The sequence below is a fragment of the Lynx rufus genome, unplaced genomic scaffold (assembly GCF_022079265.1).
Source record: "Lynx rufus isolate CCGP_SWC_20201006 ecotype Redwood Valley unplaced genomic scaffold, mLynRuf1.p SCAF_9, whole genome shotgun sequence".
NCBI lineage: Eukaryota > Metazoa > Chordata > Mammalia > Carnivora > Felidae > Lynx > Lynx rufus.
The window spans coordinates 16057018-16079268 of NW_025814897.1; the positions used below are offsets into that span (position 1 = coordinate 16057018).

Sequence of the window (22251 nt, forward strand, 5' to 3'; positions counted from 1 at the left end):
AGGTGGACTTTTTCCCCCTGAGGCCTACGGGGGTCCAAACTCTCTACACTGCCGGAGTTGGACTATAATTTACCCGAGGGCAGAGATAGCGTGGGTTTGGTGGTTCCCTTCTGTATCTCCAATACCTGGCTCATGTCCGGCACGTAACGAGATCTCTGTACGTGTTTGTTGACTCACTGACTGACCTGCTGAGGGAGACGAACCTTAACATCCCGGAAGCTCTGCTCAGGCTCTGGCCCTTGGAAATATATGGCCTGTCCCCTCGCAATTATTCTTCCTATTCTCTTCCAGGCAGGCACTTTTTTGATGATCTTGTCTCAAAAGAGCAGTGAAAAATTCCAGAGCAAGGGCCTGGACTGAGACGGGCTTGTGTTCAGGTCTCCAGCCCTGAGCACGAGTGTTCCCACCTAAATTCCTCGGTTCTGGCAACAGCAGCGAGCAACAAGCAACCGGCTGAGATCCTAGCAACAGGTCGTGGCAGAGATGTTTACCTCTGTCACGAAGTAAGGGGCCCAGGCCATCTCCTACCCAGAACCCAAGGGGTTTTCTTGTGCAAGCTGTCCCTGAAATGGGGACCCAGCACTCTCTCCCTCTTCCTCTTGCCACCTCCCGTCCTCCACCCCTTCGCAGAAGAGCAAAATACATCTGCACCTGCAGCCCTGCTGAGGCCCCCTTCTGCCCACATTTCAAGTAGAGGGTGGAGGCTCAGATTCGTGCTTTCTCACAGGGGCCCCAGCCTGAGGGATGCTGGGCGGAGCCAGACTAGCTGCTCAACAGGTCAGCTGGCTGCTAGGGGTTGCTTAGTGCTTCTGCAGGGACAAGACAGAGACTGGCATGGAGCAGGGGAAGCAGCTGGCTGGCCTCATGCTGGCCGTCACTCTTCTTCAAGGTAAGGGGTTCTGGCAGCCTGGAGGAAGGCTCAGGGGAAGAGATCATCACCGGGGGGGAAACAATATTTATTGGGATCTCTAACCTCAAGCCTACCAGAGCCATCACGTTAGAATTCCGAGAAGGAAGGGCAAAAATGAAGCCTCTTACTGTTCTTTGCCAGAGAGAAGCAGTGTCCCTTGAGAGATACGGGGTCCCTGTCTCTTCAGAAGTGAAAACAGAGGACTTTACAGGCTAGAGAGAGGACCCGGATGCCGCCATCTTAGGTCGAATGTAGCCCCAAAGGGCACAGGGCAGGAACCTGAAGAGAAAAAGTATGTGTTCCTTAACGCAGAGCTGGAGTGAGGAGCAGACAGACCGATAAGGCATTTGCTCACTCGGTTGCTCCGCTGGTCAACTGGTCAACAAATATGAGTGAGATCCTATTACATAACAGGCTAGAAGGATATGAGGATGAATAAAAACCTCTGCCCTAGTGAGCTTATAGTCTAACTGGAGAGAGAAGCTTCAGCGTCACCAGATTGAATGTAAGGTGCAGTAAAGGGTGCCTGTATGAATATGCAGTTGGAAATAAACAATAGGAAGTAGATGAACTGGGTCAATGCCTGGAATCTGGACTAGAGATGGTTCTCCACCTACCGGGGGGAGGCTAAAACCACAAAAGTTGTTGAAATCACACAAGTACAATGTGAGACCCCCAAAGAAGAGGAGTGAGGATGGAACTGAGAAGATATTAACCTTTAAAGGGTCATTAGAGAAAAACATCTCGAAGAAGAGATAAGAGGATGATCACAGGGCTGGAATAACCAGATGAGGGCAATACCATCGAAAACCAAAGGAGTAGAGAGCTTCCAGAAGGAAAGAATCACCAAGAGTATGAAATATTATAGAAAGGTCTGCTGATAGAATATATTTAAAAGTTTAAATCTGTGGAATCTGGCAAAATAAAGGAGGGCCATGCCTGATTTATAACAGTTTCAGTGGGGTAGTATGAGAGTGGAAACTGAATGGAAACATGTAGAAGATACAGGGCAGGTGATAAAGTGCACCAAATGCAAACCATTCTTTATTTCTTTTTTCAAGAATTTTCAGTTTGTTTCTTTCTTTCTTTATTTATTTTAATGTTTTTATTTATTTTTGAGACAGAGAGAGACAGAGCATGAGCAGGGGAGGGGCAGAGAGAGAGAGAGCGGGACAGAGGATCTGAAACAGGCTCCAGGCTCTGAGCTGTCAGCACAGAGCCCAATGCAGGGCTCGAACTCACAGACTGTGAGATCATGACCTGAGCTGAAGTCGGATGCTTAACTGACTGAGCCACCCAGGCACCCCCAGACTATTCTTTAAAGATGTTTGGATGAGGAGAGTTTAAGTGGTAAGTAGAAAAGGAAATAGGGTCTAAGATGAACTATTTTTGAGTGTGAGAGAAATTTGGGCACGTTTCTAGGCTGAAGGAAACGATAGTAGACCAAGGTCCTGGAGTTGATGTTGGAAGGATGGAGTCAAGAGTGGGCTCAAGGATGCAGAGAAGACAACCTTACCATCTGAGACGAAGAGAAAGGAAGATGGCTTTAGTCATGGGTAGGCATGTAGATGGAAAGGAAACCAGAGGCATCTACATTCTCAGTGAACTAAGTGGAAGGCAGTGCCACTTGCTGAAACCAAGCTGGGTGATGGCTGAGCGGGGGACTTGAAGAAGACAAGCCACCAGTGAGCTGTGTGAACTTGGACAATGCCTCCTTTCTGGGGCTCTGTTGGCTCACTAGTCAACCTAGGAAATGTGGCTACATGAGCTCTCAAGCCCTAAAAAGGAGTAAGACTCAGAGAAGCAAAATTAAAACATGTCAGCGATCAGGTGGACGGACCCTCTCTCCTATAAAATCTGAGTTAGAATGAGGGACCTCTTTGTCCCTCCCATGGTGACCAGGTGGTCAGGAAGAAAGGCTAGCAAGAAATCTTCTTAACGGTTTGTCTTGCTTTTCTTTTTTTTTTTTTTAATTCAATCATCCAGTCATTCATGCATTCATTCAACAAATGTAAAGCTCTGACCATGTTCCACATACTGTACTAGGTACTATTAGTAATCCGTTCAGTCCTGCTAGAAGTTCTAAAACAGCCGACTCCTTCCAACCGTTTCCATCACACCTTTTTTTCCCATCATACTTCACTTCTGCCCTATCTGTCCCCATCACACGCTCTACATCTAGACGCACTACCTCTCTGTCCTTTTCCAACCCGTGTATTTGCTCGTCTCTTCTTTCTTCCCAGAATGCTCTTCTCTGTCTGGTGAATTCCTAATCATTCTTTGAGGCCCAGCCAAACGTCACCTTCTCTGTTAAGGTTTCCCTGTGCCTCACTCTTGGGCAAAATCAATAGCTTCTACCCCCTTTCATATGCACTCATGGAAGTACTAAAGATAATTGACAAATTCTATTCTATTAATTGCATACATATTTATTTTTTCTACTTCATTGTAAACCCTTTGGAAGCAGCAAGTTAGTTCTTGTATTACAGTCTTTTTTTTCCACCCTGATTAATCATGCCAGGTACGTACAGTGCTTAGTTCATGTTTGGATTAAACTCATTTGAGTTGAATTCCCGTGTCAGTGCTCTGTAGTACATCTAGCATACAACTCTACTACCCTGAGTTTTGAGACAGATTTGAGGGCTATTGAATACCTACCTCCCCTACGGCATCCAGGGTTTCTACAAAAAAACGGATCACCAAGGCTGAGGATTCTAGAAGTACATACTTTAAAAAGTCTTTACTTAGTGTAGGGGTGGCTGGGTGGCTCAGTCAGTTAAGGGTCTCTTGATTTCATCTCAGATCATGATCTCACAGTTCGTGGGATTGACCCCCAGGTTGGGCTCCACGCTGTTAGTACGGAGCTTGCTTGGGACCCTCTCTCTCTCTCCCTCTCTCTGCCCCTCCCCTGCTCACACTCTCTCTCACTCTCTCAAAATAAATAAATAAACATTTCTTTAAAAAGGTCTTGGGGCGCCTGGGTGGCTCAGTCGGTTAAGCAGCCGACTTCGGCTCAGGTCATGATCTCGCGGTCCGTGAGTTCGAGCCCCGCGTCGGGCTCTGTGCTGACAGCTCAGAGCCTGGAGCCTGCTTCAGATTCTGCGTCTCCCGCTCTCTGCCCCTCCCCCAGTCATGCTCTGTCTCTCTCTGTCTCAAAAATAAACAAACATTTAAAAAAAAACTTTTTAAAAGGGGGGGCTTTAGTTGGTGTAAGCCCACGTTTGGCCAGAACTTTAGCTGCTAAAAACAGCAGAGCATTCCAGACTACAGAGGCAATACCCTTATGAATATTGCGGTACCGTTCTGACGCTAGCCATCCAGAGTTAATATCAGACTCCACAGGTTAAGGGCACACTGTCCCCAACAAGACCGCCCTCATTTTAAATTCCAGGCACAAGTCCAGAGGTTCCCATACCACCTACACTTCTGACACACGGAGTACAAATCTGGAGGGTTCCCAGATTTGATAATATGTTAGAACAACGCACGGAACTCGGGAAAGTGCCGCATTTACTATTACAGTTTTAGTATAAAAAAATAAAATCAGGATTTTCCATGAAGAAGCACATAAAGTAAAGTCTGAGAGGGCCCTGAACACAGAGCTTCTGTGCTTTCTCCCTGTGGAATCAGAGTACATCACCCTCCTGATACATTGTGTTGACCAACAAGGAAGTTCCGCTGAGGTTTTGGTTGTTGTTGGTTTGTTGTTTTTTTTTTAATTTTGTTTATTTGAGACAGAGAGAGCGTGTGAGCATGGGAGAGGGGCAGAGGGAGAGAGAGAGAGTCTCAAGCAGGCTCCCTGCTTGGCACGGAGCCTAACATGAGGCTCAATCTCACGACCCTGGGATCATGACCCAACCTGAAATCAAGAGTCAGACGTTCAACTGACTGAGCCACCCAGGTGCCTGTGCACTGAGTTTTTATTGGGGTTTCATGACATAGGTATAATTGATTGAATAATTGGCCATGTGACAGAACTCAATCTCCGGCCCCCTTCCCTTCCAGGGCTCAAAGTCCTAGATTACATGGTTTTTGACCAGCCCCATCCTGAGTCATCTCATTAGCATAAACTCATATATGGTCCAAAAGCCCACTAAGAATAACAGACAATCTTATCGCTCATGAAATTCCAAGGCTTTAGAAACTCCCTCCCAGGAATCCAGGACAAACACCAGACACATTATTATACAGCACCCTGAATTCAATTTGATGATTTAGGCTACACTTCGATGAAATAAGTATAAATACCGTCCACTCCCGTAGATTAGGATCTCTCTCTATCTTGGCCTCAAATGACTATGGAAATGCTACCTCAGGGCATCTGAATGACTCTATGCCCAGCTAATCCGCTCTCTGTCTTCTATCTCTACAGGTACTCTGGCCCAGTCAAAACAAGGTAGGGTGCATGGCTTCTTTCTGTCCTCAAGTCTCATGGAAATATGGTTCCTACCATAGTGGTCCTACAGGAGTGAGTGATGGAAGGGATGGGATGATGAATGATAAATAGCAAATCTCTTGTTGCCTTCCAGATGAGTGGCCAGTCATGAACAGGCGGTTTTCCTGTAGCTAAGCGATTCATTCTCTAGTTCTTGGAGTAGAAACAGGACACTAGCAGCTACGGCCTATTCAAAGTGAGACTCATGAACCAACAGCATTAGCATCACCTGGGAGATGCCACATTGCAATCCCTTCCCAGAACTACTAAATGGAACCTGAAATTCTCACTAGATCCCCATGTGATCCATGTGCACATTAAAGTTTGAGAAGCACTGCTGTAATGGTCTGGTCCTGATACCCCAGGGCAGGGAGAATTCCAGAGGAGAGACCCTTAACAGACCATGGCTTTTTCCCTTTTCAGAAATTCCTGTGGTAAGAGTAAACAGCGATCGAGAAGATGGTTTGGTACTTCTGACTTGTGAGTCACCAGACAAAGATGTCACATGGTTTAAAGATGGGAAGGAAATGCAGCCCCACAAAAAGAATAAAAATATACAGAATCTGGGAAGCAGTATCAAGGACCCTCGAGGGATATATTGGTGTCAAGGATCCGAGAACCGCTCAAGAACACTCCAACTGTATTTCAGAAGTATGTAATCCCCTTCGGTTCATTTGTCGTACAATTAATCAGTACTTGCTGTTCTGGTGGGCTTCCTGCCCCGGGTGGGCGAGTATGGAAATAGACACGAAACCGTTCTGGCTCTCTTAATCTCAGCTTGCCTCTTTTTGAATATAACCACACAGTTCCCCCAATCTTCTTGGAAAAGCATAACCGGTCCTATAAAGCCTGGTTTGGTTTTGGATGGACCCCCACGGATTGGAGCAGTCGGCTTTTGCTGCTATAAACTGAGTTGGTGTAGCTAGGGGAGACAGAGGAGATTATAAGGTGAGCGGCAATCAAATGTAGAAGGCAGTTGACCACGGAGAAGAAGATCTGATCTTCCTTCTATTTCATATAGTTCCTGGTGGTAAGACTACATGGGCTTGCTTCCCCAGGACACCTGGGCCATAGAAGGACATCAAGAAGTATTGCATTCTTAGTGCAGGTGTCCTCCCAGGCAATTCCTTTCCATACCATGCACAGAGGAATCTGCAACCCTAAATATAGGCATTATCACTTGTAGGCAAGAGAAAAAGATTCAGAAGAACCACTTTCACACCCTGAAGGACCTTGTCCCTCCCTTTCCCCACAGTGTGTCAGAACTGCATTGAACTAAGCGGAGCCACCGTATCCGGCTTTGTCTTCGCTGAGATCATCAGCATTTTCTTCCTTGCTGTTGGGGTCTACTTCATTGCTGGACAGGATGGAGTTCGCCAGTCAAGAGGTAAGAAGAAGGTTCTTGAATGAGAGAGGAGGCCACCTAGGACCCTCAGTTTCCTTCCTACCGACATAGACCCAATAGAAGAGACGAGGTAGGCATGCGTTGTGGACGCGCACAGTTGGGTGAAAAGGACACCGCTTTTTCACAGCATGCATGCCCGTCACAAGATCCACCTCCCTCTGGTTTTCCTCCGTGTTTTTAAAAAACTCTTCACTGTCGTAAAACCTACATATAGAAAAATGCATGAGTGACAAGCATACAGCTAAACAAAGCAAACACACTCATGAATCCAACACCCAGTTCAAGACCGAGAATATTACCAACACCCTAGAAGTCCCCTCTGTAGTCAATTCCGGCCTCTCCCTAGCCCTCAAAGTGAACACTATCCTGACTTCTAACAACATTGATTAATTTTGCCTGTTTTCACTCCTTATGTCAGTGGACTCATACAGCAGATACTCGTGTGTGTGTTTCTTTCACTCAAAATACAGATACATGCTTGTGAGATGTATCTGTATTCTCGTATGAAGATGTATTTCACTAATTCTCACTGCTAGCTAGTACTCTAGTGTGTGAATAGAACCCAATTTATTAGCCACTCTACTTTGAGTGTTTTGTTTATTTTTTGTGCAGCTTCGGACAAGCAGACTCTGTTGTCCAATGACCAGCTCTACCAGGTAAGGGAAGGGGGAATGAAAGAGACATTGCTACAATTCGGGGTAAAATTTGGAGGGGGGGGGGCAGGTTATTTGGAGGATACCGTACAGATAAGGAACTACTTAGGGCATACCAGATGATTACATAGTTACCCTTTGAGCAGAACGGATGAAAGAAAAAGAAGGGTTGAGAGAGACTGAGGTCAGGATCTAGTGAGAAAAAGTTGAAGGACACACTGAGAGGGACACACAAAGAAACCGTATACAGAGCCTCCCTTCCCCCTTGTCCTCTCTCCACCCCCAGGACAGGGAAGCACCCACTCCAAAGGCTTGCACGTGAAAAAGCATTCAATAAATATGCATCAAATTAATTCAGAGAGGGGGAGGGAAGATGAGTTTATGACCGTGCTGTCCTTTTTAGCCCCTCAAGGATCGGGAAAATGACCATTACAGCCACCTTCAAGGAAAACAATTGAGGAAAAATTGAACTCAGGACTCAAAGTAGGTGTGTTCTTCTATACCAATTCTAAGAAATTACCTTTCCTTTACCTGCCCTTCCAACTGCTGCCAAGTCTGTCTCCTTTCCCCAACCAGCTCTAAAGCTTAGGGGAGAGTGGGTGACTGATAATTCTCTGTGGTGCGGGACTGCTCTGTGCATTGTAGGGTTTTTAGCAGCATCCCTGGCCTCTGTCTGCCAGATGCCAGTGGTGCCCCCAGCCGTAACAATCAAAAATATCTCCACATAGGGACGTCTGGGTGGCTCAGTTGGTTAAGCTTCCAACTCTGTGTTGACAGCTCAGAGCCTGGAGCCCGCTTTGGATTCTGTGTCTCCCCTCTCTTTCTGCCCCTCCCCTGCTCACTTGCCCTCTCTCTCAAAAATAAATAAACCTTACTTTTTTTTCTTTTTTTTTTTTTTTTTTTAAATCTCCAGATATTTCAAATGTCTCCTCCAGGGCAAAATCACCTTTTGTTAAGAACCACTGACCTCTATTAACTTTCAATCAACCAATCAATCAATCAGAAGTTCTGATCCAATCAAGCAGGAAAAGTGTCTATCAGGAAAACAAGACCCAAGCATTATTTGGTTTTCTGAACCCACCCCAATTTTTCTTTTTTCAATCCAGGTGTCCTCCCTTCTGGATAGGTCTCAGGAACATAGCAATACGTTTTGGAGCACTCCTAGCTGAGAGAATCTCAGCCCTAAATCTAGATTCAAGTTTCCCAAAGGCGACAAATGGAGAAGAAAGGCCATCAGAACAAATTTGGATTTTTCTCAAAATCAAACAAAATTAAAGGAAAATAATATGTATGGTGTTGCAGGAGCGCCACCTATTGGAAGGTAGTTTTTCTGTAAAAGAAAATTGAAAAGATCTAACAACCCCCTCTATTTGAATATTATTTTTTAAAGTTTTAATTTTTGTTTACTTTTTGTATGTGTCATAATTTACTTGGTTTAAATATGCAATGAAAGGTCTCCCTCCACCTCCATCCCCAGCCATTCAGCTGTCCTCCCCAGAGACAAAACAACATACTAGTTTCATATAAGGTGTTATAAATCAGAGTATTCTAGGCATACACAAGCAAACTCTTAAGTACACGTTATTCTCCCTTTCCCTATTTTTCACACCAATGGTATCATACTGTCTACATCTTGCACTTTCACCTAATAAAACCCTAAGATTGATGCAGCTGGGTGGCTCAGTCAGTTGAGCATCTGACTTTTCATCTCAGCTCAGGTTATGATCTCATGGTTCATGAGTTCAAGCCCCACGTTGGGCTCTGTGCTGACAACGTGAAGCCTGCTTGGGATTCTCTCTCTCTCTCTCTCTCTCTCTGCCCCAACCACTCTCTCTCTGTCTCTCTGTCTCTCTCAAAATAGATAAATAAACTTTTTTAAAAAATAACCTTAAGATTATTTCATATCAATAAGTAAAGGAACTTTTTTTTTAATGCAGCCACGTTGTACAGATACGCTATATTTTATTTAACCAATGCTCTACTGATGGACATTTAAGTTGCTTCCAATATTTTGTTCTTACGATGCTGTAATGACTAACATTGTATAAGTGTCATCTAAAAAAAATAATTGTATTGAGGTATAGTTTACATACCATAAAATTCACTCATTTTAAGCAATTTCTCCTGTTCTCCGTGTTAGAGAATTTACTCAATTGTACCATCATCACCATAAACCAGTTGTAGAACATTTTCATTGCCTTTCTTCAGATTCCTTGTGCTGTTTCCAGTCATTCCCTGTTCCCACCCTCAGCCCCAGGCGATGACTATTATCTTTTCTGTCGCATCAGATTTGCCTTTTCTGGACATTTCATATAAATGGAATTATACAAGCTGCTCTGGACATTCTCATGTTAATCTTTGTGTGGGTGTCTTCATTTTTCTCGGGTTGATTCATGGGTGTGAAGAATTGCTACGTTGTATGGTAAATCTCTGTTTAGCTTTTTAAGAAACTCCCTGTACCATTTTACATGCCCACTAGCAATGGGTGAGGGTTTCTGTTTCTCCACATCCTCACCAATATTTGTTACTATATATTTTTTTAGTATAGCCATTCTCGTAGGTATAAAATGGTATTTACTGGACCTTTAATTTGCATTTCCCTAATGACTAATGATGTTGAACATCTTTTCACATGCTTATTAGCCTTTCTTACATCTTTCGTGAAATGTCTATTCAAATCTTTTTTTTTTTTTAGTTTTTTTTTTTTTTTGTCTCACTGTTGAAAGAGTTCTTATATATTTTGAATACAAGTCTTTTATTACAAGACATTATTTGGAAATACATCTACCAGTCTGCGGCTTGCCTTCTCATTCTCTTCATGGTGACTTTTGAAGCACAAAGAAATTTTAATTTTGATGAAGTCCATTTTATCCATTTTTTTCTCTTATGGATTGTGCTTTTGGTATCATGTCTAAGAACTCTTTGCCAAACCCAAGATCACAAAGATTTCTTCTATGTCTTCTTTTTACAGTTAAAATTTCCATAGTTTTAGTTGTGACATTTGAACATGCTTAAGACTATTTGTAACAAATACAAATAAATGAAATTTGGATTCTGTAATGTGTTTGCACTTGCAATTTTATTAAATATTGCCAAATTGCACCTAATGGAGGTTGGACCAGTATATAGTCCTAATAATAATAATGGAGAGTGTCTTTTACTCCATACTTTTTGAGCTTTGCCAATCTGATAAGTTAAATATAGCATCGCAGTGTAGTTTTAATTTACATTCTTCTTATAAAAAATGAGAGCCACGAGTTTTTCCCTCTCATGATATACAGGCTCATATCTTTTTATCTTTTTCTGATTGACTTGCAACAGCTCTTTACATATGTGGGAAACTAGATCTTTTGTCTGTGATATTAGTTGCAAATATTTTTCCAACTTTGGTATTTGTTCTTTGACTTAATGATGATTGGTTTTCTGTGCACATTTTACAAATATCTGCATATAATGCAGAATTCGTTGGTCTTTTATGGCTTCTAGGTTGTTTCCTTTTTTTCTTTTTTCTTTTTTTTTTTTTTTTTTTTTTGAGAGTCTGGATGACTTTATTCTTTAAATGGTTTTACCCTTCTCATAGCTCCAGGTGAGACTGAGAGCACTGACCCGGGCTATCCCTCTCTCCATTGTCTGACCAGTCACAGAGAGAAGCCAGCAGGATGCTGGCAGAGTCTGACGGCCCTTCTGGGGATGGAGCTAAAGGGGCCTCCCCCAGTCAGGGGGTACTTGAGCTCAGCTGCAGTGGGCGACAAAATGGGGTCGACAGATAGGTGACAGAGAGCTTCAGAATACCTCACAGGGTTGGACAAGGGCTAGGGATGGGACGCAGGGACCCTCGGGGGCTCACGACAGTTACTGACCTAAGGAAGGGCCTAGGAGAGGGAAAGGTGAAGAGCTTGGGGGGAGGGACAGAGCAATTCAAAGGAGGGCACAGAAGAACTTCTTCTCCCAGAAGAGGTTCTCCAAAGTGGGCACAGGGGTGATGAGGGGATCCTCGCAGGAGTGGGCATCACAGTAAGCCATCAAGTCTGCTGCTGCCTTGAATACCTTTATCCGGCACAAGGTGGCTTCACTCTTAAGCTGTTCCACCATCTTGCGGGCTTGCTCAGTACTCATTGTGCTGTTCACAGGGGTCTCCGCTTTCATCCTGAGGCCACCGGCAGCGAGGGCCCTGTGGGGTAGTCAGTGGGGTGCACAAAACCTGCCTGAGATGGGTGCCCCACCTTGCAGGAAGTTGCACCTGAAAGTATCTACTGCAGCAGCAGAAACAGCTGATACAAAGGCCACTGGGGAGGGTCAGGGCACAGGTCCCTCGAGGGCTGGACCCAGTTCCTGCAGCTCAAGCACTCTAGGCTCTTTCCTATTTAGAAAGGTCTTCCCCATTTTAAGATTATTCTTTTAAGAATTTTTTCCTATGAATTCCACCAGCATTTTTATGGTGTCATTTCATACGTTTAAATCTTTGATCCATCTTGAATTCATTTTAATGCAAAGGCCAAATATATTGACTAATTTTTAAACTGTATAGCTATCCAGTTATTCCAGAACTATTTTTTTTTTAAGTTTATTTATTTATTTTGAGAGAGACAGATTCAGCATGAGACGGGGAGGGGCAGAGAGAGAGGGAGAATCCCAAGCAGGCTCTTCACTGTCACCGCAGAGCCCAACGAGGGTCTTGAACCTATGAACATGAGATCATGACCTGAGCAGAAACCAAGAAGTGGACCCCTAACCAACTGAGCCACCCGGGTGCCCCCCGGAACTATTTTTTGAATGATCCATCTTGTGCCTATTGATTTTAAGTGGTGTCACCACTCCAATTTCACCAGACAAGTACATTTACAGTGTTGTGCAACCATCACCACTATCTATTTCAAGGACTTTTCATCATCTCAACCTCTGTACCCATTAAACAATAATTCCCCATTCTTCCCTTCCCCCCAGCTCCTAATAACCTCTATTCTACTTTTCTATGTCTATGAATTTGTCTATGCTAGGTACCACATATAAATGGAATTACACAATATTTGCCCTTTTGTCTCTGGCTTATTTCACATAACAATGTTTTCAAAGTTTATCCATGTTACAGCATGTATTAGAATTTCAGACTTTTTAAGGCTGCATAACAGTCAATTGCAGGTATATACCACATTTTGTTTATTCATTCATTCGTCCCTGGACATTTTGGGTTGTTTCCACCTTTTGGCTAGTATGAATAATTTTGCTACGAACATTGATGTACAAGTACTTGTTTGAGTCTCTGCCTTCAATTCTTTGAGGTTTATACCCAGCAGTGGAATTTATTGCATCATATGGTAATTCTATGTTTAACTATTTGAGGAACCACCAAAAATTTCCCCAAAGTGCTGCACTGTTTTACATTCCCATCAGCAACGCTCAAGGGTTGCTATTTCTTCTCGACAACAACACATATTTTCCTTTTTTTCTTTTTCTTTTTTTTCCTTTTTTCTTTCTTTTTATTTATTTATTTATTTATTTATTTATTTATTTATTTTGGTAATAGGCTTCTTCCTAAAGAATGTGAGGTGTTATTTCATTGCAGTTTCAATTTGCATTTCCCTGATTAGCGACATTGAGCATCTTTTCGTGTGCTTATTAGCCATTTGTATATCCTCCTTGGAGAAATGTCCATTCAAGTCCATTGCCCATTTTTGAATCACATTGTGTGGAGTTTTTGTTGTTGAGTTGTATAAGTTCTTTACATATTTTGGATGTGAATCCTTTGTCGGATATATGATTTACAAATATTGTGTTTCATTCTATGAATTGTCTTTTCACTTGCACTCTTGAAAAGTATGCTGCTTTCACAGCCTTTGTGTACCTCAAAGTAACCTTGTAGCATGCATATTGACACTTTACAGCAAGAAAAATAAAATCCAAAGCTACCGTATCTTAGCACACTGCCTGACACCTAATAAGAGCTCAAAATTTTATGTTATTATTATTGTTGTTATTGCCGTTGTTGCCTCATAGATAATAATAATCTATGAAGAGCAACAGAAGCCGCTTCAGAAAGGCACGACACTCGTATTTCACCAAGCTCCAGGCGGCCCCGCGGACACCCCACCTCCCCAATGCTGTCTTTCTCAGCCCCTCCTCCAACCCGGCCCCGCCCCCCAGGAGCCCAGAGGCACTTCCGCCCCGCCCACCAGGCTGACGCATGCGCCGTCGAGGTATTTGCGCGCCAGTTCCCCGAGCTGGGCGGCACACCCTGTTTCCGGCGCCCGGATGAGATTCCGCAAGGCCTGGCGCCTGGTCGTGATGTAAGCTCCGGTTGTCGTGCTGAGTCGGAAGTGGGAACCCTTCGGCCGCTAAGACTTCTGTCGTGTCGTCGCTGCTGGCCTTTCAGGCTCTGGTAAGAGAGGAAATAGCTTCAGGGGAGGGGGTCGTTGAGTCTGCGATGGGATATTTTTCTCCTAGTTGAATGCCGCTCCGGGCCTCTGCACTTTTGCCTCCAAATTCCTTCTCCTGTGCTTTCCTGACCCTTGACCCTCTCCTTCATGAACTTCGACTCTGTCTGATTTGGGAACCCTTTACAGTGCCCCCAGCTTCTGGCATCTCTCCCCTTCTTTGCCATTCCCTTCCAGGAAAAGGCCAGAATACTGGCCATGCATTATCTTTGACTTCCTTCCTCTGGAATGAGCGCCGAGTGGGTGGGTCTCCTTCCTTGCCGCGAATCCCTTATGGAACCTGGAGGGATGACATGTAAAGCGTAGACAGCAAATAGCCAGATACCAAAGAAGGTAATATGAATTAAGCACGGGACGCAGTAATCAAGCCAGCTGAATACATATGGCAAGATGGTGACATTTCTTCAGCCACCTGATCAGTTCACTACTCAGAACTCTCCTGGCACTCTGCTTCGTTCTCCCTCAGTAAAAGGGTGTAGAAGACACTAATAAGATTGCGTAACCACAGCTCGGGAGCTTATATTTGATGGGTCTTCTCTTTGGGATCAGTTTTTCACTCCCAGAACAAGGATGTGTTTAGTCTCACTGTTTTGCTCTCACATGGGAGTCCTCCTGAGATAAAATGGGACCCAGGAAAGAATGCTGTCGGCTTTTTAACTCGATGAGATCCTTCTAACTTGCTGAAATGTTGTTAGGATCTCTTGCCACATTATCAGGACCTGAAAGGATTTGGGCGTGGAACATATAACAATGAAAACATTTTAATTCTTTTTTGGTTTAATGTATGTATTACTCACCAGGACAGAGACCTTACTGAGTATGGTTTAGTAGAGCTTGATTTTGCCAATCCAGTTTTATGAAGTATTCTACATATTTCTGTTTAAAAGCATTACTAAGTCTGATGTTAAAACATTTGTGTGCTCACCTTTTTAAGAGCTGACATTGGTCCTTAGGGATTAGCAGTAGGGTTCATAAACAAAAGATTGAATGGAGGTGGGGATGAAAGGATTTTTGTAGGACTGGAAATAAGTAGCTATTATAGATGTAGACCCTTGCAGGGAGTACTATCTGAGTGAATTGTGTTTTTAAGTAGGAAATATTAAAAAGGAATCAAATCCGGGGCACCTGGGTGGCTCAGTCAGTTGAGCGTCCGACTGCTGCTCAGGTCATGATCTCAGTTCGTGGGTTCAAGCCCCACCTCGGGTTCTGTGCTGACAGCTCAGAGTCTGGAGCCTGCTTTGGATTCTGTGTCTTCCTCTCTGTCTGCCCCTGCCCTGCTTGTGTTCTCTCTGTCTCAAAAATAAATAAATAAACATTAAAAAAAAAGAAAAAGGAATCAAATCCAAAAGCTCTTAAGGGTTGGTGGTGCTACCACCAACAGGATGGTGCTGTATCTCTGTATGGCAGTTGAAAACAGAAGATTATAAATAATCCGTGCCATTGAATATTAAAACAAAATATCAGGGTTCCATTTTATCAGATCTTTTGGAGTGGGTGATATCTAGGTGCTCTTAACATTTGTGAGACCATTGATCATCTCCACAAAGACTCCCACCAAGTGATCATTCCTCCCTTTTCCTATGAAACTTTTCTGTAAGTGGTTACACAGTATTTGCCATTTGACTACGACAGTAGCTTGTGCACAGAGTTGAAGTTCATATGAAAAAGATGAACTTAGTGAGGACAGGCAAAAGCTTTTGTTCTTCAAAAAGACACATAGCGGAGATGACAAGAGATTTATTTCCGTCTGTACCCTACACATGCTGAGATACCAAAGAGCCACAAGTGTCTGGCCCGGAAGTTTGAGCTGCTACTGTGACCCAAGACACATAGCAAAGCCCTTGTAGGATCATGGGTGCTGCTATTGATTACAAGGTCAGGAGTAATTACATGTAAGGTTAAATCATTTAATAAATATGTATGTGGGATTTTGTGATGGTGATATATAATGCCAGACACGGAAGAAAAACTAATCAGACATGAAAATGTACTCAAATTGCTTCCTGTCTAGCAGGGTAGAAGATTTGCATTAGGAATACAGCATAGAAAGTTATAAATCCTATTAATATAGATAAAATGTAATGGGAAGCTAGCTTCTTTTTATAATATGACAGTATAGTATTGAGAAAGGAGGAAATAATGCCATTTATTATCATAAACCCTGTTCATTTGTCTTGATAGTCTTAGGATCCTATCTTTTCATATGTTCTGTATTCCTAGCTTTCAACTTCCTTTCTACAAACATGGTGCAGGTGATGCATCATCTCCTTTGTATTAAACTAAACTCTTCTCAATTGTGGGGGTTTTCTTTAATAAGATCCTATTTTTAAGTAATCTCTATACCCAATGTGGGGCTCAAACTTAGAACCCTGAGATCAGGAGTTGCATTCTCTACTGACGGAGCCAGCCTGGCGCTCCTCAGTTGTGTGTTTAAAAACCCCTTGGAGGGGCGCCTGGGTGGTTCAGTCCGTTAAGCGTCCAACTTCGGCTCAGGTCATGATCTCACAACTCGTGAGTTCGAGCCCACTTCGGGCTCTGTGCTGACAGCTCAGAGCCTGGAGCCTGCTTTGGATTCTGTGCCTCCCTCTCCCTCTGCCCCTCCCAGCTCATGTTCTGTATGTCTCTCTCTCTCTGTCTCTCAAAAATAAACAGTAAAAAAAATTTTTTTAAACCCCTTTGAATTGGCTTTTATATATATTTGTGTATATATGTATATTATATATACATATTACACATATGTATATATTTATATATATATTTTAAACCCCTTTGAATTGGCTTTTATATATATTTGTATATATATGTATGTTATATATACATATTACACATGTAATATTATATATTACATATTATATATTATATATTTACACACACACACTGAAAGACTTTCCCTTTCCATCTCTCAACTCTTTTCCTATAGGTTACTTAGTTTTGGGCTAAGGCTTTTCTAGATGATGGAAAGATCACAATTCCAGGATTATATCATACCCCCTAACAATCCAAGCAGGAAAAAAGAGTTCCTTTTTATGTACATTTCAGCCAAAGGCCTAAAGCTGGATGTTCATTGATCCTGATAGGCCTTGTTAGGGTCTTGTGCCCACCCCTCAGTCACTTTGGCCAGAATACGCTGTACTCTTTTTGGCCAGGCCAGATTCATATGGCCATTCCTAAAGCTAATGTGTGAGACCATCTTCTGAACACATGGGCTGGGAATGGGATGGATCCCCAAAGGAAGAATGTGGGGTGTCACGTTGAAAAAAGAGGATGATGTTTTGAAGACAGAAAATAACAAGAGGTCATTACACTTTTTGCATTCCTCTGGACTTTAGGGTACCTTAGGATAGAGGCAGAGTGGCGGTCAGCTAACAATAGACAATCAATGTCTTAACTTGAATTAGGGGTAACAGTTAAGCCTATGCAGTGGTTAAATGAGGGGAAAGTCCTCTCAAGGATTGTTGTGAATTCTAGCACTAAATGTGCTATCTTTATTTTTGATTGTTAAGCTTAACTAAACTATACATAACAAAAAATAAAATACATAGAGCAACATCTAACAGTTCAGTTCCTGGAGCATTAAAGCCCAGAACCATGCTGAGAGGAGTCTAGACTGCGTGCCTAAGTCATTACAGATAATTAGCCATTAGCTCTTATGTAGAAAACGGGACAGAGGAGTGTGAAGCAGCTGGCGGAGATGGCGCAGGATTGTCAAGTGTTAAAATCTCTCTTCCACCCAATAATAAGGGTAACTTTTCCAACTCACATTGGCTTTTGTTAATATGATTCTATAAGGAGTCTTACGTCAGTAGATTAAAGATAGGCCAGTTTTTTTTTTTTTCTCCTTCTTTCATACCCCATCCCCACTCCTTTTGAGGCCTCTGTCCTCTTAGCAGTCAACATCCTTGTGGGCAGAATAGTCCTACCCTTTGTCTCTTCCCACCCTTTTCAGGGTTGTGTTTCTATGCCGTGGCCTTAAAATTTCAGAAAGGGGAGAAAGCCTTTCAGGGTGCTCTGCTCCTCCCACTGTGCCACTGAGTCCCCTTGGCGCTTGAATGAGGACCTGTAGTCAGAAGGGTGCAAATGCAGGCTCAGTCAGCTCCACTAAATACCTTCCAGGTATATATCTATTTCCTGTTACACATTAGGGACATGTGTGTGTCTGCGGGGATATGAAAAAATCAGATCGTGAAAGTTAAATATAGAAATAAGCAGAGACCATTTCGTTTTTAGCGGAAGAAATATCAATTGTTGTAAGCCTAGGAGTAGAGATAAAATGCCTAATGCATACTGAAAACCCACAGCACGCTACTGATCAGGTCCCTGTCCTGGTTTGCCCTTCCATCTCCAGTGAAGGCTTGCTGTTTGTTTATTTGTAGCTGAGGAATTCCCGCTTCCAGCTCTAAGTCCTAGAAGCCTGAGCGAGCGCCATCTTACGTTCATGGTGAATGGGAACTCATTGGCTGGCCTAGAGATTTATGGGAAATGTGTAGCTATTGTCATATTATTTTTCACTCAGTGCCGCATCACAATGAGTAGATGGGTTCCCCCGTTGACTTTAGTAATTCTTTCTACTTAACCTGTTCTTTAAAGGCAATAGAAATATGTCAACAGATAAATGTATTCCAGCTGAACATTTTTATTTTTAAAGCTTTCTGGTTTTAGCTGCCCCCAAATCAGGCCAACTTGTCCAGTCGGTGGCTTTGTAACCATTTTGCTAAAAACACCTTGCACCTTAGAACAGGAATGGAAAAGTGTCACCCAAAGCCTTTTAAACGTATTGTATTCGAGACGCGGGGAGAGACCTGACTGTGGCTATGTTACAGCTGTCCTGCCTGCCCCTCTGTGTCTGATACCTGTCCTCTCTGCAGCCCCTCCCCCTAGGTCTGGATGGAGGATACTTTAAAGTGAAATGACAGACCAGGAGAATAACAACAACATCTCAAGTAACCCCTTTGCTGCTCTTTTTGGCTCCCTGGCTGATGCCAAGCAGTTTGCAGCAATCCAAAAAGAGCAGCTGAAGCAGCAATCTGGTAAGTAGAGGGGCCAATAGCAGCAGATGAGATGACCTAGAATGGGGTCTTCCTGGATGAAGTCTTCTTTGGGTCCGTAATTGCAATTGGAATTGAGGTTTGGGGCAGAAGTCATTTTTTGTTTGTTTAGGGCATAAATTGGGGGTGGGGGTGTTCATTTTTGTTATCTGTTTTGTTTTTGGGTCCTATCCTCCCCCTGCATGAAAAGAGACCAGTTAACAGGTGGTTCCGTAGTAACAGACGCCAGTCGTGATTCCAAAGCTGTCAAGTTGTTTCTTTTAAAAATCACCTAGTAAAGGATATTTAAAGAAATCTTTTTAACATAGGAAGCTGAGGTTGTAGGCATAGGTGTGGAAAGCACACTATATGCAGCTATAGAAAGCAGATGTGTAAAAGGAAGAATATTCTAAAAGCTTTTTGGCTTTTTGGTAGACAAATAAATGAAAGTTGTTCTTAAGCTCAATGCTTCAGAGTCCATCCCAAACAAAATACCTCTCCCATTTTGTAGAATGGCCACTTTCATAGCGTACTGCTATTAGAACAGATTTCTAAGAAAACCTGCATGTGAAAATAATAATAATAATAATAATAATAACAACAACAACAATAATATCTCACTAATCAGAAAAATGGTGTTCCTCATCTCGGACCAAAATTAAGGTCAAGGCTAGCTTCCTCCTATGAGAGGACATATAGCCAAGAAGAATTGGGATGATATTTCTCATAATTAGTCTTCTGAGGATATTCACAGTCTTTCAAGCCAGAAGTTGCTGTCCTTCTTTCTCCAAAAAGAATAATAGTTTTGTTTGGAAAGGAGAAATGTTTGTCTTTTCCCTTTATTTTATTTCAAAAGTGTTCATATGCATAGCTGACTTGTGGCCTTGCGCTCCGATCAGGACTGAATTAAAGGGAGGTAAGGGCAAGACGGATGAGTAGTAGACAGGGTGATGGATGAAGCTAGGGAGAAATCCATGTAACGCTGACTTTCTAACATGATAGAAGGAGGCAGCTCTGGGTCTCAGTCTCTGAAATCTCTTCCTGATGCCAGGATATAGGAGGAGAAAGCTTGAATTAGGAGACTGCAGGAGACAAGGGGGGGGTGAGGAATAGGAAAAATAAGGAAATGGGAAAATATGATTTATGAGTGTGTGGTTGAGGGGAATTCTGCTACATAGGTTCTTAGCTCCTGTCGCACTCGGGGTTCAGAGGAGAACTTAGCCATATAGGAGAGCAACAGAATGTTTGTCCTTCTGGCTGGCGGCAGACATCCCAACTGGCTGGAATTGGGAGGGTTGCAGGCACCAGCAGTGGGGACAGATCAGGTACATGCCCTTCTGTTACTGTTTTGGCTCCTCCTCATCTTCGTTTGTTTACACTGAGTTTGCCACCAGATCTAACCTGTTTGCCGCCACCACCTAGTGCTGTGCCAGAACCTTTGACCTCCTACGTTGAGCCTCACGTTGGCGAAACTCACCACCCGAAGCAACTCTTACATTCTGAGAATTTTGCCTGGACTTTCAGAATAATCACTGTGTCGGCAGAGAAAAACAGATGCGGGCTCGTGTGGCTTTTACTTATTTTTTTTTTTTCGCGTGGCTTTCAGCGAGCGGCACCTCACTGCTTCTCCTTCGGCAGGAGTTCCTTTCTGAGGGGCACTCATTCAGGCTGCTTTAGAAAAATGTAAAGAGATCCAGTCAATAAGAAAATAGTAACAAATCAGAGGGGGAAAAAAAGATTTGAACAAGCAATTTATATACAACAATCAAATGATTTAAAGAATCCAGTCTTGGGGCGCCAAGGTGGCTCAGTCGGTTAAGCATCCAACTCCTGGTTTCAGCTCAGGTCATGATCTCACAGTTTGTGGTTCAAGCCTTAAGCTGGGCTCCAAGCTGAGAGCACAGAGCCTGCTTGGGATTCTTTCTGTCCCTCCCCTGCTTGCGCTTTCTCTCTCTCTCTCTCTCTCTCTCTCTCTCTCTTTCTCTCTCTCTCTGTCTCTCTTTCTCTCTCTCTGTCTCTCTTTCTCTCTCTCTCAAAATAAGTAAATAAACTTAAAAAAAAAATCCAGTCTCACTAATAATTAGAATACTACCCATTAAAAAAACAATTAGGTTAGGGGCACCCGAGTGGCTCAGTCGATTGAGTCTCCAACCTTTGATTTCAGCTCGGGTCATGATCTTAATGGTTCGTGAGTTCAAGCCCCATGTCAGGCTCTGCACTGACAGCACAGAGCCTCCTTGAGATTCTCTGTCTTCCTCTCTCTCTGCCCTTCTGCTTGCTCTCTCTCTCACTCTCTCTTCAAAATGAGTAAACTTAAAAAAAATAATATTCAGGTTTTTACCTATGAAATTTGTGAAGTTTTTTTTTTTTTTTATGTTTATTTTTCAGAGAAAGCAGTGGAGGGGCGAAGGGTGGGGAGACAGAGGATCTGAGGCAGGCTGTTTGCTGACAGCAGTGAGCCCAATGCAGGGCTTAAACTCATGAACCATGAGATCATGACCTGAGCCAAAGTCGGACCCTCAGCTGACTGAGCCACCCAGGCGCCCCTGAAATTTGTGATGGGCTTGTAAATGAGAGCAACCTTTCTGAGAATAATTTGGTAGTATATGTTAACTTTTAAATGTGCAAGCTCTTTAACTCAGCAGTTGTGCTTCTACAAATTTACCTTACAGAAATACTCAGACAGGTGTACAAAAAGAGTACTATTCGGTGCAGTAGTGTTTGAAATCATGAAAAGTTGGAAACAGCCCAAATGCTCATCACTTGAGAAGTAGCTACACAAATCAGAGTGTGTGCATACAATGCAATACAGTGAGCTATTGCAAAGAATGAGGTAGGCCTATAAATGACCTAACAGAGAAAGGTGTTGGTGCTGATTAAGTTTGAAAAGCAGTGTATATAGTATGATACCCCTTCCTCTTTTGTAACTGAAAATCCTAGCAATAAACATTAGCATCTCAGAACAGAAAAAAATATCTGGAATGCTTTGCTATTAATAGATTATTAAAACATATGTGTTCTCTTAAAATCAGGAAAAAGCGTGTCTTTGAAATAATTAAAGGCATGTTGATCTATTAGGTAAATCTTCGTTCACTAGGATTCTGTAGGGAACATAGTTGCCATTTTTCCTAATAGGGAGTGCAATCAATTAATGAATAGAAAGAATAAAACTTTTGATGTGTAAAATGTGGTAGGATTTCAGCCAGGGATCTCAGAATCCTATACTTAAGACGTTGCCTGAGGCAGCTCAGTAGCTAAAAAAACACAAATAATCCAATTAAAAAATGGGCAGAAGGTCTGTACAGACATTATCCCAAGGAAGACATGCAGATGACCAACAAGTACATGAAAAGGTGCTCAGCATTACTCATCGTCCAAGAAATGCAAATCAAA

The 22251-nt window shown here is 42.9% G+C and overlaps 3 protein-coding genes across 3 annotated transcripts in view; 2 read left to right on the forward strand and 1 right to left on the reverse strand.

The window, feature by feature from the left end:
* Nucleotides 1-732: 732 nt before the first annotated feature.
* LOC124504774 (T-cell surface glycoprotein CD3 gamma chain) lies at nt 733-9003 on the forward strand. Its single transcript, XM_047070303.1, has 7 exons — nt 733-889; nt 5283-5306; nt 5769-5996; nt 6601-6732; nt 7363-7406; nt 7807-7890; nt 8317-9003. The coding sequence occupies exons 1-6, from the start codon at nt 835-837 to the stop codon at nt 7870-7872; spliced, it is 549 nt and encodes a 182-aa protein (XP_046926259.1). The 5' UTR covers nt 733-834; the 3' UTR covers nt 7873-7890; nt 8317-9003.
* A 2278-nt stretch (nt 9004-11281) lies between these two features.
* Nucleotides 11282-11549, reverse strand: LOC124504777 (guanine nucleotide-binding protein G(I)/G(S)/G(O) subunit gamma-3-like). The gene has a single exon (XM_047070308.1). It carries the CDS (start codon nt 11547-11549, stop codon nt 11322-11324), a length of 228 nt encoding a protein of 75 aa, XP_046926264.1. The 3' UTR covers nt 11282-11321.
* A 2124-nt stretch (nt 11550-13673) lies between these two features.
* The window catches only part of UBE4A (ubiquitination factor E4A), a 35103-nt gene continuing 26525 nt past the window's right edge, over nt 13674-22251 (forward strand). Inside the window, exons 1-2 of the mRNA XM_047070292.1 lie at nt 13674-13779; nt 18700-18861. Of these exons, the coding sequence (XP_046926248.1) occupies nt 18741-18861 (121 nt within the window). The 5' untranslated portion in view covers nt 13674-13779; nt 18700-18740. The remainder of the gene's footprint in view (nt 13780-18699; nt 18862-22251) is intronic.

Coding starts and splice junctions, on each gene's coding strand:
- LOC124504774 (XM_047070303.1), top strand. CDS start 835: ATGGAGCAGGGGAAGCAGCTGGCTGGCCTCATGCTGGCCGTCACTCTT. Junction 5,997..6,600: donor ACTCCAACTGTATTTCAGAA/GTATGTAATCCC, acceptor CTTTCCCCACAG/TGTGTCAGAACTGCATTGAA. Junction 7,407..7,806: donor CCAATGACCAGCTCTACCAG/GTAAGGGAAGGG, acceptor TGTCCTTTTTAG/CCCCTCAAGGATCGGGAAAA.
- LOC124504777 (XM_047070308.1), bottom strand. CDS start 11,549: ATGAAAGCGGAGACCCCTGTGAACAGCACAATGAGTACTGAGCAAGCC.